Source organism: Anarrhichthys ocellatus, unplaced genomic scaffold (genome assembly GCF_004355925.1).
Source record: "Anarrhichthys ocellatus isolate YVR2014 unplaced genomic scaffold, GSC_Weel_1.0 scaffold107, whole genome shotgun sequence".
NCBI classification, from domain to species: domain Eukaryota; kingdom Metazoa; phylum Chordata; class Actinopteri; order Perciformes; family Anarhichadidae; genus Anarrhichthys; species Anarrhichthys ocellatus.
The window spans coordinates 133,532-146,835 of NW_022280137.1; the positions used below are offsets into that span (position 1 = coordinate 133,532).

The 13,304-nt window shown below is 45.9% G+C and overlaps 1 protein-coding gene across 2 annotated transcripts in view; it reads left to right on the forward strand.

Moving 5' to 3' along the window:
* The window catches only part of klhl5 (kelch-like family member 5), a 45,248-nt gene that overhangs the window by 14,124 nt on the left and 17,820 nt on the right, over positions 1-13,304 (forward strand). Inside the window, exon 1 of one of the 2 annotated variants that reach the window (XM_031876276.1) lies at positions 10,430-11,179. The exons of the other annotated variant lie outside the window; for it this stretch is intronic. Within the exon in view, the coding sequence (XP_031732136.1) occupies positions 10,581-11,179 (599 nt within the window). The 5' untranslated portion in view covers positions 10,430-10,580. Of the gene's footprint in view, positions 1-10,429; positions 11,180-13,304 lie in introns of those variants that run through there. 2 annotated transcript variants of the gene reach the window in all.

Sequence of the window (13,304 nt, forward strand, 5' to 3'; positions counted from 1 at the left end):
CTCTCTCTCTCTCTCTCTCTCTCTCTCTCTCTCTCTCTCTCTCTCTTTCTCTTTCCATCTCTCTCTCCCTAGTGTTTTGTACTTCCTCTCCTCCCTCAACACTCAGCCCATTTAGGAAGAGAGCAAACAGGAAAAGAAGGCCCTGCAGCGCAGGGGGGGGGGGGGAAGCCGAAAGGGAAAATAACACAGAGACAAATATGGTTTGTGTCGATGGACAGAAATGGAGAAAGAATGTCAGTAGGAAAATGGGGAAAAGAAGAGCTATGGAGCATTAGAGAGGAGTGATGAATTGCAGAGCAAGCACATTGCTCTCCTCCACCTGCCACCTGCCCCACAAAGAGACCTGAATGCATCATGAAAGAGCACACACACCTGCGCTTTATAGAGACTATTTGCTTGTGTGTGTTTACAGTTGATGTAAACAGATGATGTAAAGAGCTGTTAAACTGCCGAGTGGTTAAGGGTGGAGAGGAGGGAAGAGAGACAGTTGCCGACAGAGAAAGAGAGGGGAAAGAAAAGAGTTGTTTTCATGTCCATCAATAATTCAGGATGTGTATTATCTCCTGTAGTGTGCAGCTGCGAACATCATGCCTCAGCGATTTCAGCAACGGCAAACAACCCGACCCGCGCATGTGACACACACACACACACACACACGCACACACGCACGCACACGCACACACACACACAGGAGGATTAGTGATCGTTTATCATTTTGCACACAGAGGTAATTTGTGTAAATATGTGATTCTTGCTGTGAGGAATTCTTTTGAAAAAATGAATGGGTTGGTTATTAGTGTACTTTTAATATCTGTTTCTGTTTTGAATCTACCAGCACATACTTAGCATAACTTTATACAGCTGTTCAATGAAATATAATTGCACCATCTCTTTGTGCTGATGGCAGCTAATCTTCTGACTTTCTCTTCTCATGGACATGACTTTTTTGTTTAAAGCTGCTCAAATTAGCATTTTCAAATTAATTTGAACATAGCAGAGCATTTAGCTTCTAAAGAGCCAGACAGATTTTTTTCAGGGGGAGGTGGAGACCAAACCAGAGCTAGGAAGAGATCGAACATTGAACTTACATTCAAAAATGTGGCCAAAAAACATGACTAAATAAATAAATGCAAACATAGCTTTGTGTCTGCACAATGTGTTTTAACTGTTTGTTAACAGTCATGCTGCATGATTGACATGACAATTATAGCCCAAAAAAATCTATTTAAAATAATTTGTTCCGCACATTTACTGTTGGGCTTAATCGAGTTAAGTTAATGTATTTAATGAGCATAAACACACAAAACTAAGAGATGTTGACCAACGCGCTGAACAAAAACAAACATTTAATTGATTAAAATAAAAATGTGTGATGTGAAGTTGTGATGCAGTTGGAAAATAATATATATTTGTGATGATATGATTTAAAAATGGTAACAGACAGAGTAGAGCTGACAGTGGAGAGTGAACGGCAACAATGGGAAAGGCTTGATCATCGTGGAATGGCAAAGAGGAACTGATCAGAAGTTTTAGTAAATCGGAGTTGTAAGCTTTTGCAAATCAAAGCAATGCTTTCAAAACAAATAAAATAATTCCAAAATCAGTTGATATTCCACTGGTAAAAGATGAAGGTACAGGGGAGATTTCTTCTCTCCTCTCGGTACCAGTGCTACATTTTAGATGAGCTGTGGTCACGACAATAAGAGTTTATATTTTCTAGCAGTATAACATCCAAATTCATGTTTCGTATTTCGCGGATCGATAGGAATAACCGCTTGAGCAGGGTTTTCGTGCTGCTTGGATATTGTCTGATGGACTCATGTAGCCATTGTTCCATTTGCCGCTGCCGCATGCTGCTGAAGAGCACAGTGTGATTTGTCGGGAGTCATATAATCTCTTAACATCTGCTCATAAACTTCTGTTTGTCCTGCAGTAGCAGCAGAATTAAATGTCAGAGTTGAACAGGTGCGCACACCAAGGCCAAATGTCGGGCCCCGACAGATCAATAGCTGCCTGTATACCTGCGAAAGATGTATATGTGGGTGTGTGCTTTGGGCGGGAGCTGATATGACAGGAGTTTGATTAGACTGGATGAGAGCCAGAAGCTTTTTTTCAGCTGCATCATCCTCCTCCGCGGCCGCCTCTTCATGCTCTGGAGTTCCTAAACAGATGCACAGCTCGACAAATGTGGTTAAATTTGGCAGTTTGCATCCTCCATTCTCCCTCCCTGCTTTTCTCCTCTCGGGCAATTAGAGAAACCAGAGCTAGAAAGCTATTAGAGAGAGTGTGTGTGTGTGTGTGTGTGTGTGTGTGTGTGTGTGTGTGTGTGTGCCCAGGTGTTGTGCTTTAAGGCAAAAACTATTTTCTCTACCCACAGCAACAGGCATGGATCAAAGTAATTGGACAGTTTGGTTCACACTTGGGCTGTCCAAAGCCTTGTGTGCATATGAGTGTGTGTGTGTGTGTGTGTGTGTGTTTGTGTGAGTGTGTTTCTCTGCCTCCCAGACCTCATATCGAAATACTCACCATACAGCACACATCTTTTTAACTACACACACTAGAAAACATCTCTTTCTCTCTACATTTGTGTTGAATAAAACATGGCAGTAAAAGTGTGTCAAAGTCTCGGTGCAGACAGAGCAAGATGGAAGGTTTCTGCTCCGATACAATAGCAGATAGAAAGTGTGCACATGCTTCCTTCTGTTAGGGCAAGGCATGGATGTAATTGTGGGCAGTTTTGGGTGTTTTGATCCCTGGTTGCTCTGTTTCCATCTCTCAGATCTCACAGGCTTTCCTTTTCTTTCTTTCTCTGTCTTTCTTTCTTTTCCTCCCACTCAATCTATTATATCTGCTCTCAAAACCCCTCTACTAGTCACACACACAAGACACACCTAATTAACGCTGGTCTGTCTCAAGCAGTAGATCTATCTCTGGAAGGGGGAGGATAGGGAAAATAAATGAGAGAACAAGGGTAATGGAGGGCAGAGAAGTGGAGGACATTAGCAAATGGACAGAGGAGGTTATTACAGGATGTGATCAAAAGAAAGAAAAGGAGGCATTAAAGAAATGGACAAGTCGCTCCACTGATCAGCAAGACAGAGGCACCGTTCGCTCTGACTGTTTTGTGATTGAATCCTCCCCGTGAACTTAACTGCATAGTTTTCTGTCTGATGAAACACAAATGCGATGAAAAAACATTTTAAAAAAGGGAGGGCTGGGGGAAGAGCAGCAAAGAGAGGAATCTAAAATTTGCTGGATTGATGTCAAGTTTTCTTTCATTCTTTCATCTCTCCTATTAGTTACTTCTCGGGAAACTGGGACAATGTCATTTCTGGAACCAAAACACACACTCCCTGAATGCAGATCCCAATGTGTGCACACATTGTAACAATTTATTTATGTCGGCATGGAGAACAACGATACAAGGACACAAATAATAAAGGTGCCGAAATCATAGACCTGTGACAAAGGTTAATGGATTTGTACTTGCCTTTCTAGTCTTCCGACCGCTCAAAGCACTTTACACTACATGTCATCATTCACTAATTCACACCCATTCATACACTGATGGCAGAGGCTCTCATGCAAGGTGCCACCTGCCCATCAGGACCCTAAATTAATCCGCATTCATACACCGATGGCACAGCCTTGGGGAGTATGTGGGGTTCAGTGTCTTGCCCAAGGACACTTTGACACTGGAAGACTGGAGGGACAGGTCTTCTTTCCATTGGAAGAAGACCTGCCCTACTTCTACTGGTATAAGTAGCAGTGTCTCCTTCATATATGGCGGCTGCCAACACATCACAGTACTTTGCAAGCTGTTTAGCCCTCTTTTTTTGTACCACAAGTTGTCGGAGCCCTTCTCCAACCAACCTGATAGTGTGTCCTAAGCTGCTAAATATGAAAAACAAGTAGTCTGCACGTATAACCACAACCGGGTCTCACCTGGCATCTGATACTGACTCACCACGCGTTAAACTAACTCCAATGGCATCATTATTAAACGGTCAGAGCAACTGACGTAGTACAAAGAGCGAGATAGTTCGTACAGGGCGGGTGGGAAGGGAGGTGGATGGATCAAATGAACGGAGGACTTTTTTCCAGAAGACCACTATTTATGTCCCTTGCAACTAAAACGTTGACATTTTGTCCCATCAGTTGTAAGTCCCATCAGTTGCTAGTCATATGACTCGTTCGTCAGTCAAATAACGTTGACTGCGCTCTTTTCCTAAAGCCTGACTGAGTGGTTTTGTTGCCCAAACCTAACTTCCTGTGAAGACAGAAGTTTTTTCTGAAAAGACATTATGCATGTAAAGAGTGGAAGATGACACACCATTCGTGGGCTATCTCGTCCACGAATGACGCTAAAGGGGAATCAAGAGCCTCATAGTTTGAAGCTTAGGCCAGTATTCTGCCATTACGTGCTAGGTACTCTTTGAGCACGGTGTTCTTGAGTAATGAGTGAGACACAGAATGATCAGCATAGGGAAGACATGCAACTTTTAGTCCAGTCCAGTGTTGATACTGATGTAAATCTATAAGAGTTCGCCGAATACCTGTAGATGTTAGCGTGAGACTGTGTCCTGAGACAAGGGGGTCAGTTATAATGTCCTCTGAGACCGTCACTTTTCCAGATTCAGAAAGCACCCACTCCAGTTCGGACACAAAGGTCATTCAGGTCCGGCCAATCTGACCAGTCTCCAAAACCAGCAGAGTGGGTGTTGAGTTGCCCACAGGGTATTCTTACATATTCAAAGAAGTGGGGCTCTGAGTCCTTGGGCAGTAGAACCTTGCGTCTCCTTGGGTCCAGAAACCAGCTCCTTGACATCTTTATCATCGTTATCCAGAATAATTCAGAAAGAGGGCAGTCCGCTGGCTGGTTTAAATCCATGCCACGTTTAGTACCTCCATTCCTTACCACTTGGGAATGAAAAATAATATCCCGGGTCTTTTGTGTGTTGAGCCCAAACCACTTTCACACTAAGCTCAATTCCTTCCCCTAAGCACTTTCTGTTGGGTATGGACTTTGGAGAACAGACAGTGCCACCTGTCTTCCAACTTCACAGTCAGAGGCAGTGGGCATCTGTCAATCAAGTCCAACCTGGATGTGAACTTAGACAAGACGATGTTTACTTGCTCCTTCCTTTCTCCTTCTATGTTGATTTTACGTCTAAGCTAAATGCATGCCTCGTCTATACAAGTAGGGGTTTTGCTGTTATTGTAAACAGAGCATTGAGCAGTACCAACGATTGCCTCCATTCCACCTCACATACACACAGACCACAGTGAATGCCGTCCTTGATCTGTGTGGCTCTGGTGTTGACTGATGTGATGGAGGATAAGAGGGAAATTACCAGCTGAAGGTGGTCTGCGTTTTTTTCACGTTAGACACACACACACACACACACACACACACACACGTGCAGTGCCTCTATGTGAGGACCATCATTGATATAATGTATTCCCTAGCCCAGGGGTCGGCAACCTGCGGCTCACGAGCCGCATGCGGCTCTTCAGCCCCTCTGTTGCGGCTCCCTGAGTCTATTTGGATAGTAAAGGTTGCCGACCCCTGCCCTAGCCCCTACCCCTAACTTTACAGGGGAACCTCATTGATTTTACACACCAGTGTAAATCAGTTTACAGGTCTTTGGGAGTACCACTGTAAGAGTGAAAAAAATTGTATTAAACCATTTGTGATTCCAGAGTGCGCTGCGTTAAGACTGCTAAATTGCCTTAAATGATGACACTTGAGCAATGGATGGGTCTGAACCTAACTTTAACCTTAAATCCAGGTCTTGACCAAAGAGCCTTCTGAAGGTCCCGCACAATCTCTGAACCTATCGGCTATCGGTCTGACAACGGATAAGCTTCAGGGGCAAAGGGGCTATATTTCTGGGGTTCCGGTGTAGCCAGCGGATACCCGGGCCAAGACGTGTACACCGGAAGTAGCCAGTTTGCAAGCCAATAAAAAGCGAAACCATCGTCAGACGCTAGCCTGTGGGTTCCCTGTCTGCATTCAGGCCAATGAGTCCGCCTTTTATGCTCTCCACACAGACTGCTTACATGCACAGAAACCGGAACGCTTCCGATGCCACCATTTTGTCCAGTTGCCTACAGATTTCTACATATGAATGCAGAATCTGTTTGTAAAGATTAGGTCTCACCCATAAGTAAGGGATATTGTTCCAATTTTGCAAAAATGTCCTCACTGCCAAGGTCTGAAATTTAAATGGTCCCCACAGAGATAGACTTGCAAGGAAACATACACACACAATTAGAAGCACATGGTCAAAACATTGGTCTCCTTCCACCCTGCAAGCCCTCCTGCCTGTGTGAAATACATTTTCCACTCGATAACATTGAATATTGTGCCTCCAGATCAATTTAATTGCAATCAAACACTCCCTGTGATTCTCGTTCATTCGGGAGGAGCCAGCGTGTCGATGTGGAGAGGTAATTATTTGCTTGGCCAGTCTGAGCCTGCTCTGAGTCTCAAGGACGGACTCGCCTGCAGCTATACAGTACCAACCAGCACTGCTATTACACAACGGAAACAAGCGTGTGTGTGTGTGTTTTTGTCTGTGTGTGACAAGATCCGTGACTTGAATGAAAGTGTGTCCATGTGTTTTTGTGTGTATGCATGCAGAATGTATAGTGGATATATGGCTCATATTTGTCAGAGCTCAGTGTGTGTGAGTGTGTGTGTGTGTGTGTGTGTAAGTGGGCAGGCATATGCGAGTGTTTGCACACAAGTCGTGATGTGTGTATGCCTGCAAGCCTGTATGGCTCGTTCCGGCGGGTTTCCACCTCAGGGAATAACAGCCCCACCATTACGTGCACACACAAACGCACACATTCCCTTGTGTGTCATAGTATAGTAGCGGGGATGGGGAGCAGGAAATTGAGGTTGGGGAAGGAGATTGTGGAGAAAGGGGGGAGAGTGCGGGCGGGGAGGAAAGGAGGGGAGAGAAGATTTCAAAACAGAGCACAGTGGAAAAAGAAGACAGGAAGAGAGAGCAAAGGAAAAAAGAAAGAGAGAGGGAGATCAGAAGAAGGCCATTGGAGGATGAACATCAGTCATGACAAATGAGCTGATCATCACAGACAGGCCAGACAGATAATGTTTCACTTTCTGGCCCTATAAAATCATTTTTACGACAGCTCTCCCCAGACAGCTGCTACCTGTTTTTATTTGGCTCTGGATTTGTGTGTGTGTGTGTGGGTGTGTGTGTGTGTGTGTGTGTGTGTGTGTGTGTGTGTGTGTGTGTGTGTGTGTGTGTAGTTGAATGCTTATAGCAAAGAAAAGCGTGCATAAATGGGATTGCATGATGCCATTTGCGTGTGTGTGCACGCATGCTTGCATGTGTGAATAGGATGATTATCGAGTGTGAAGTGTGTGTGAATGGGATTCCATGGTTGGAAGGGTGTTGTTCTCTTGGGTGTGTGTGTGTGGCAGTGTTTATGTGTATGTGTGTGTGTTTGTGTGTCCAAAGTGCTGTGCAGCCATAAAGCTGTGCCGGAGAGTTTTTGAGTGATGCCCTTGCACTACCGCAGCCAGGAGACCAATAACAGTATAGCAGCTTAAGGAGGCTCCCGCCAAGTGACCAATGATTAGATCCAACTGAAGGAGGCCAGAGCTGAATGGCCCGTCATTCCACAGCTTCATTCCCCCTCAGAGCCCCATTCCCAGCCCCCACCCCCCGTCCCAGAAACAGGAGGGGGTTTTCATCGCAGGTGTTGCAGAAATGCCTTGGTTTACTCTTCGCTTCTTTTTCGAGTTGTGTTGACGGCTCCGTAGGAGGGAGAGCAAGTGTCTCTCTCTGTGCATGCTCTGGTTGGAAACAATAAAGGTTTCTTCCATTCAATTAGTCAGTGTTTCAACAACAAGAAAAAACTGCTAGATGTGTGAAATCTTGTTCCTGACTCCCCTGCTCTGTGAACCTTTGTTATTTCTTTGCTCGAACGACACTGCTGCTTGTTTTCGTGCCTCCTCGCAGACTTGTCTTGTGTGTGTGTTTGTATCGACTCGTAGTATTGATCAGATAGAACAGCAGGGTGGTATAGCACTTAGCTGTCAGCGCATCCTGACGCTGAAGAAGAGCCCTGTGTTTCTCAGGATCTGGCTAGCAAAAGCAGAAAAGGTTTTAAAATCGCCTGTATTCATCTGCTCTGTTCAGTCATTTAATCGTGAAATAAAATAAGTCCCCACATGGGGTTGGCTGTTAAGTCTGTGGGGCCAATTTATGAGCAACACATCTCCCGTCTGTGTAATCCACAAACTGCCCTCGGTTGTTTGATTTATTGATTTTTGCTAGATTGGGGCTCCTAAAGCATCCCTCTCTTCCTGTTTGGTGGGACTCCATGCAGAAACACACCGCGTTCTGGCTCCGTGGCTCGGGGCCCATCCTGGTGGTCGTCAAAGGGGTTACTGGGGAAGGTGAGGAAGGCTCTGGCTGGCTAGTCTGCCCGCTGGGTGCCCCGGGCTTCTGGATGGAGGATGGCTCCCACAGGACCCGCTCCCAATGACCGTCGCTGTCTATGAATAGCTGCTGCATTGCAGATGGAGGGAAGAGAGGGGAGGAGAAGGAACAGACGGGAAGGAAGTGTTGTAATGGGTGAGTAAATGGTTTGTGGTGAAACGAAGAGAGGAATAAGGATTGTGGGTGCGTGTGTGTGTGTGTGTTTGCGTGCATTCGGGGAAGTCAAATTAATTTTCAAGGACACTAAATTCCCCCACTGTGGTGATTCGAAGCCATGCCGGCTGTTTTTCTGTCTGTAATATCTGCTCAAACAACAAAATCGGCACGGCAGCTTATTGCTGCCAGGTTTCTGAACAAAGTGTGATTGTTAGGAGGGCAACAAGACAGAGACGGAGACTCACACAGAAGTGAGCGAAGACAGCAAGACGGGGTGGAAATGAAGATGATATAGAGGATAAACCCACCACCTCATTACATTTCAGAGTCTTTGATGAACATGTAATGATTGCTGTAGCCTCAGAAACCTGCACGCACACTCGTCCTGATGCATGCATGCCTGTACACAGTCACCAAGACACATGTTTTTATAGGAGGACATTACATTTATTTATTACCTAAAGGCTGAATCCTAACCTCAACAAAAACAGCCATAAACCTAATCCCAACCCCAATAGAAACCTCAACCAAAAACCAAGAAATAACCCTAACATTGAATGGTTTACAATGTCGTGGGGACTTTTTGAGGAGCAATCCCCATGAGACTGCAAGGCTGCAACTGGCGATTATTGTCGGTGTTTATTAATCTAATATTTGATCAATCAGTTTGGTCTTTTAAGAAAATATTAAAATTCCAAAACCCAAGGACACTCAATTTACAAAGGTATAAAGAGAGAAAAGCAGCAAAGCTTCACATTGGAGAAGGTGGATTCAGAGAATGTTTGCAATGTTTGAAATAAATTTTAATAATCCATCAATCCATACTCGCATTACTATTTCATATTACCGATACCATTAATGCACATTATTGACCTGCTTCTTCACCAGAGTCTCTGTGCTTTCTCGCCTCACAGGTTCCTGTGTATCCGGGTTATACCTGGACCAGGTCTTGCCTCCTGCCATGGTTCTGTCATACATTGAATGTGCTGTAATTACATTGAATGTGTTGTAATTCACTATCCTGTTCTACACATGACATATATTGCACTTCTGTCCATCCTGGGAGAGGGATCCCTCCTCTATTGCTCTCCCACAGGTTTCTTCTTCTTTTCTCCCCGTTAAAGGGGTTTTTTGGGGGAGTTTTTCCTGTTCCGATGTGAGGGTCCTGGGACAAGAGGATGTCAAATGTGTACATATTGTAAAGCCCTCTGAGGCAAATTTGTAATTTGTGATTTTGGGCTATACAAATATAAATTGAATTGAATTGAATTGAATCAAACGTTTTTTTGTTTTTTTTATCAAGCAAAACAAAAAATGCAAACATTCATTGGTTCCACTCTCAATTGTGAGATGTGAGTTGCTGTTGGACTGTTCGGCAAAACAAGCAATTTGAAGTCGAACTTCAGAAAATTGTTGAAAGACTATTTCCTCACATTTTAAATAAGCTCTATAAACATCAGGCATGCAGACTCTCACACACTCTACTTGCCGTACAGACTGGTTGCCAAACAGATTGACTTCGTCCACTATCAAGTAGCCTGTTATTGATTGATTGTCTGGCCTGTTGAATAATTATGATGATGATGATAATAACAATAATGATCGTTCCTCTCTGCTACAAAATGCCTGTGGCCCGCACTGGCAGAAATGTGACATTAATTTGTCCTTGTGGCAAATGTTTGTGGTTTAGTTTGTGCATGAAAGAGCTTTGGCACTGACGTTAAAACTATGTGTAGACCTCCCTTTCTCTCTGTTTCTCTCTCTCTCTCTCTCTCTCTCTCTCTCTCTGTCTATATACTCCGCTATATTCCGCTCACTACATCCAGTCGCGGTTAACGGGCGTACGGTTGCCAGGAGAGGCGCGCGTGCAGCAGAGTAGTGTACAGTTTTAACGGCAGAGCGGCACGGGCTCTCCCCCGCCATTTCCTCGTGCCGAGCCCTGGAATGTCGAGTAGCGGCTCGGGCTCTTCCTCGCGGAAGGAGTTCGATGTGAAGCAGATCCTCAGGATCCGATGGAGGTGGTTCGGTCACCCCGCGGTCCCTCCGACTCACTCCCCGCCGCTAGGAGACTACTTCGCCGGGCGAAGAGCGGGCGGCAGCTCCGGAGACGGGGCGTCAGTCAGCGGCTGTAGCAACTCGAATTCAGCCAGCGCGAACCCCAGCGCTGGGGGTCACAGCGGGCTGGTGGCCAGCGGCAGCGCTGGGTCTAATCTGTGTAGCGGCAGCAACAGAAAGTTTGCTGATTCAACGGGGAGTCGGGGCGGACCGGGAGGAGCAGTTGGAGCGACGGGGAGCTCCTGCACCCGCTCCTTCAGCCAGCCAGAGTGCAGGAGCCCCACCGCCGCCGCGCTGTCGTGGGTCTCCCCGCCGCCTCATCGTCGTTCCCGACCCGCGACGAGCATGGAGTCCCCCGGCGAGGCTCCGATGCCCCAGCTGGTACCTGAGCCAACCGCTCATGTTGAGGTCGAGGAGGAGGCGGCGGCAGCACCAGCCGCGTCGGGCACCGAGGACAACCACCAAGAAACCGACTCCAGCTCGTGCAGGTAGGAGACCGATGTGGGAGTCTGCATGGGACCTTGCAGCCAAAACTAAAGTTACGGGCAAAATTAGTACCGAATAAAGTCAGTGAAATTCACAGAACACACACATACGCCTTAAAAGTTATAGGGTAGGCGTCTTGCATCGTCACCGGCAGAGTTAGCATTTATAGTTAATGAGTCATTTCTATTTTATCGCATTTAAATTTAACATTGTTTTCGTGTTAACAGGCATTACGTCGGTGTCACTTATCACTATCACTGGCAGGTGGAAACGGAATACGCCCCCACTGAGTTTATAAAAGTAAATGGGGGATTCATTAGTAGTCAGTGGTAGCTTATGCAGCTGTGCAGAGTCACTCATTAGGGTACACAGTTAGACAGAAAGAGGGAGAAAGAAAATGATGGCTTGAGTACATTGGGGACGGCATGTGGTCCACTGATTTCTCTCCTCAACCTCCTAATGAGGCTCCAGTACCCAGACTCTGTTAGAGGACGCAAACGCACCCTCTTGAGAATATGGGATATTCATAGTCAAATTAACAATAGGGCTCCAGGGCTGAGCTCCGCGTGTAGCTACATTCTCTGCACTTGACATTTATATTGTTTTGTCTTCAGTGACTGATTCCCTTATAGCTTTTGCTCACATTCCTCAGTGCTCGTGGGCGTGTTCGTGTACACATGCTTGGATGGAGTGTGTTGCACTGGTGTGGCCAATCCAGATGTTGTGATGTGAAACGGCGTTTAATTATGGTTGCCGTAGAGACAGGGAAACACAGCAATTAGGGCATAAGTCTCTCCCAGGTTTATGTTTTTTATTGTGATGCAGCATTAAATGGGATGAAGTAAAGGGAGCAGTACACACAGTGAGTGTGTGTGTGTGTGTGTGTGTCTTTGTGTGTGCGTGCATGGTTACTATACTGGCCTAATGATGCATCTGAAAGCCTCCCATTATTCTCTGCGTTCCCAAGACACACATCAGAAAATATCAATCATTCCTACAGTAGGACACACGCGTGCACACGCACTCACTTTTAAAAACAGCTTTCAGTAGGAGCAAGAGCGGATTTCAAAAAAAATAATTTAACGTCTGATGCACTTTCACTCTACACCCTAATTGGTTTTCATCTCAAATGTCAGATTGTGGGCGCGAAAGAGAGAGAGAGAAATATGGTTTTAAAAATATCTATTGTTATGCAAGGCTTGTCACATCTTCGGTGATGATGGGAGTCCGGCAGTGCTCACACAGAAAATGACTTCTGCTTAATAGTAATGCACACGTACACACACACACACCAGCCTCGATGTCATAGGCAAAGACGAAATTATAATGTGAACCTGCACAGAACTGGAGTACGTATTGTGCATGTACACGGATGTAGTGTCCCTGCACATGTTAGGGTTGCCATACCAACACAGAGATTGGTTTCTGCAGCGTACATGTGCATGTATGTTTTGTGTGTCTCTCTCTGTATGCGATCCATCCCCTCCCTCCGACAGCCCCTGTGTACAGTATGATACTCCAAGAACACAAGTGGCAGAATCCCAAGTGGGATCATGGGAAGGGACGCGTGCTGAATCCCAGAGTGGCTGAACGGCTGGGCTCAACACTGCTGATCCCCTCCTTTCCCTTTTTACTTTCTCACCCCCAGCCAGCTCCCCCCTTTAAATCCTGGTGTGCCTCCCTTCTTTCCCTCCATCCCGTGTTCATCTCTGCCCACCCTTGTCCATTAATTTGCCCTCTCTCTGTTTTTTCCCCCCCCTTTTCTAATGTGTTGGGAGAAAACGAAAGCGTTTGCATGTGTGTCACGGAGGGGGTTCACATGTGACCAGGCAGGCACTGTGGTGGCTGGATGATCACGTCGTATATCAGCCCACAGAACCAAGTTTCATTTGCATTAGCCGTTAGCCTACAGGCTAATCAGGCTGGATAGTTAATCACAAGGAAGTGTGCGTGCAAATGTGCGTGAGAGAGAGAGAGGCAGGGAGAAAGACATTGAATGACAGTGGTGTGAGTGTCCTTGCCTGGTGCAGGGGTTTAAAAAATCTGGCTGCATGGTGTTGATTCGCCCCAGACACACACACTCTCTCTCTCTCTCTCTCTCTCTCTCTCTCTCTCTCTCTCTCTCTC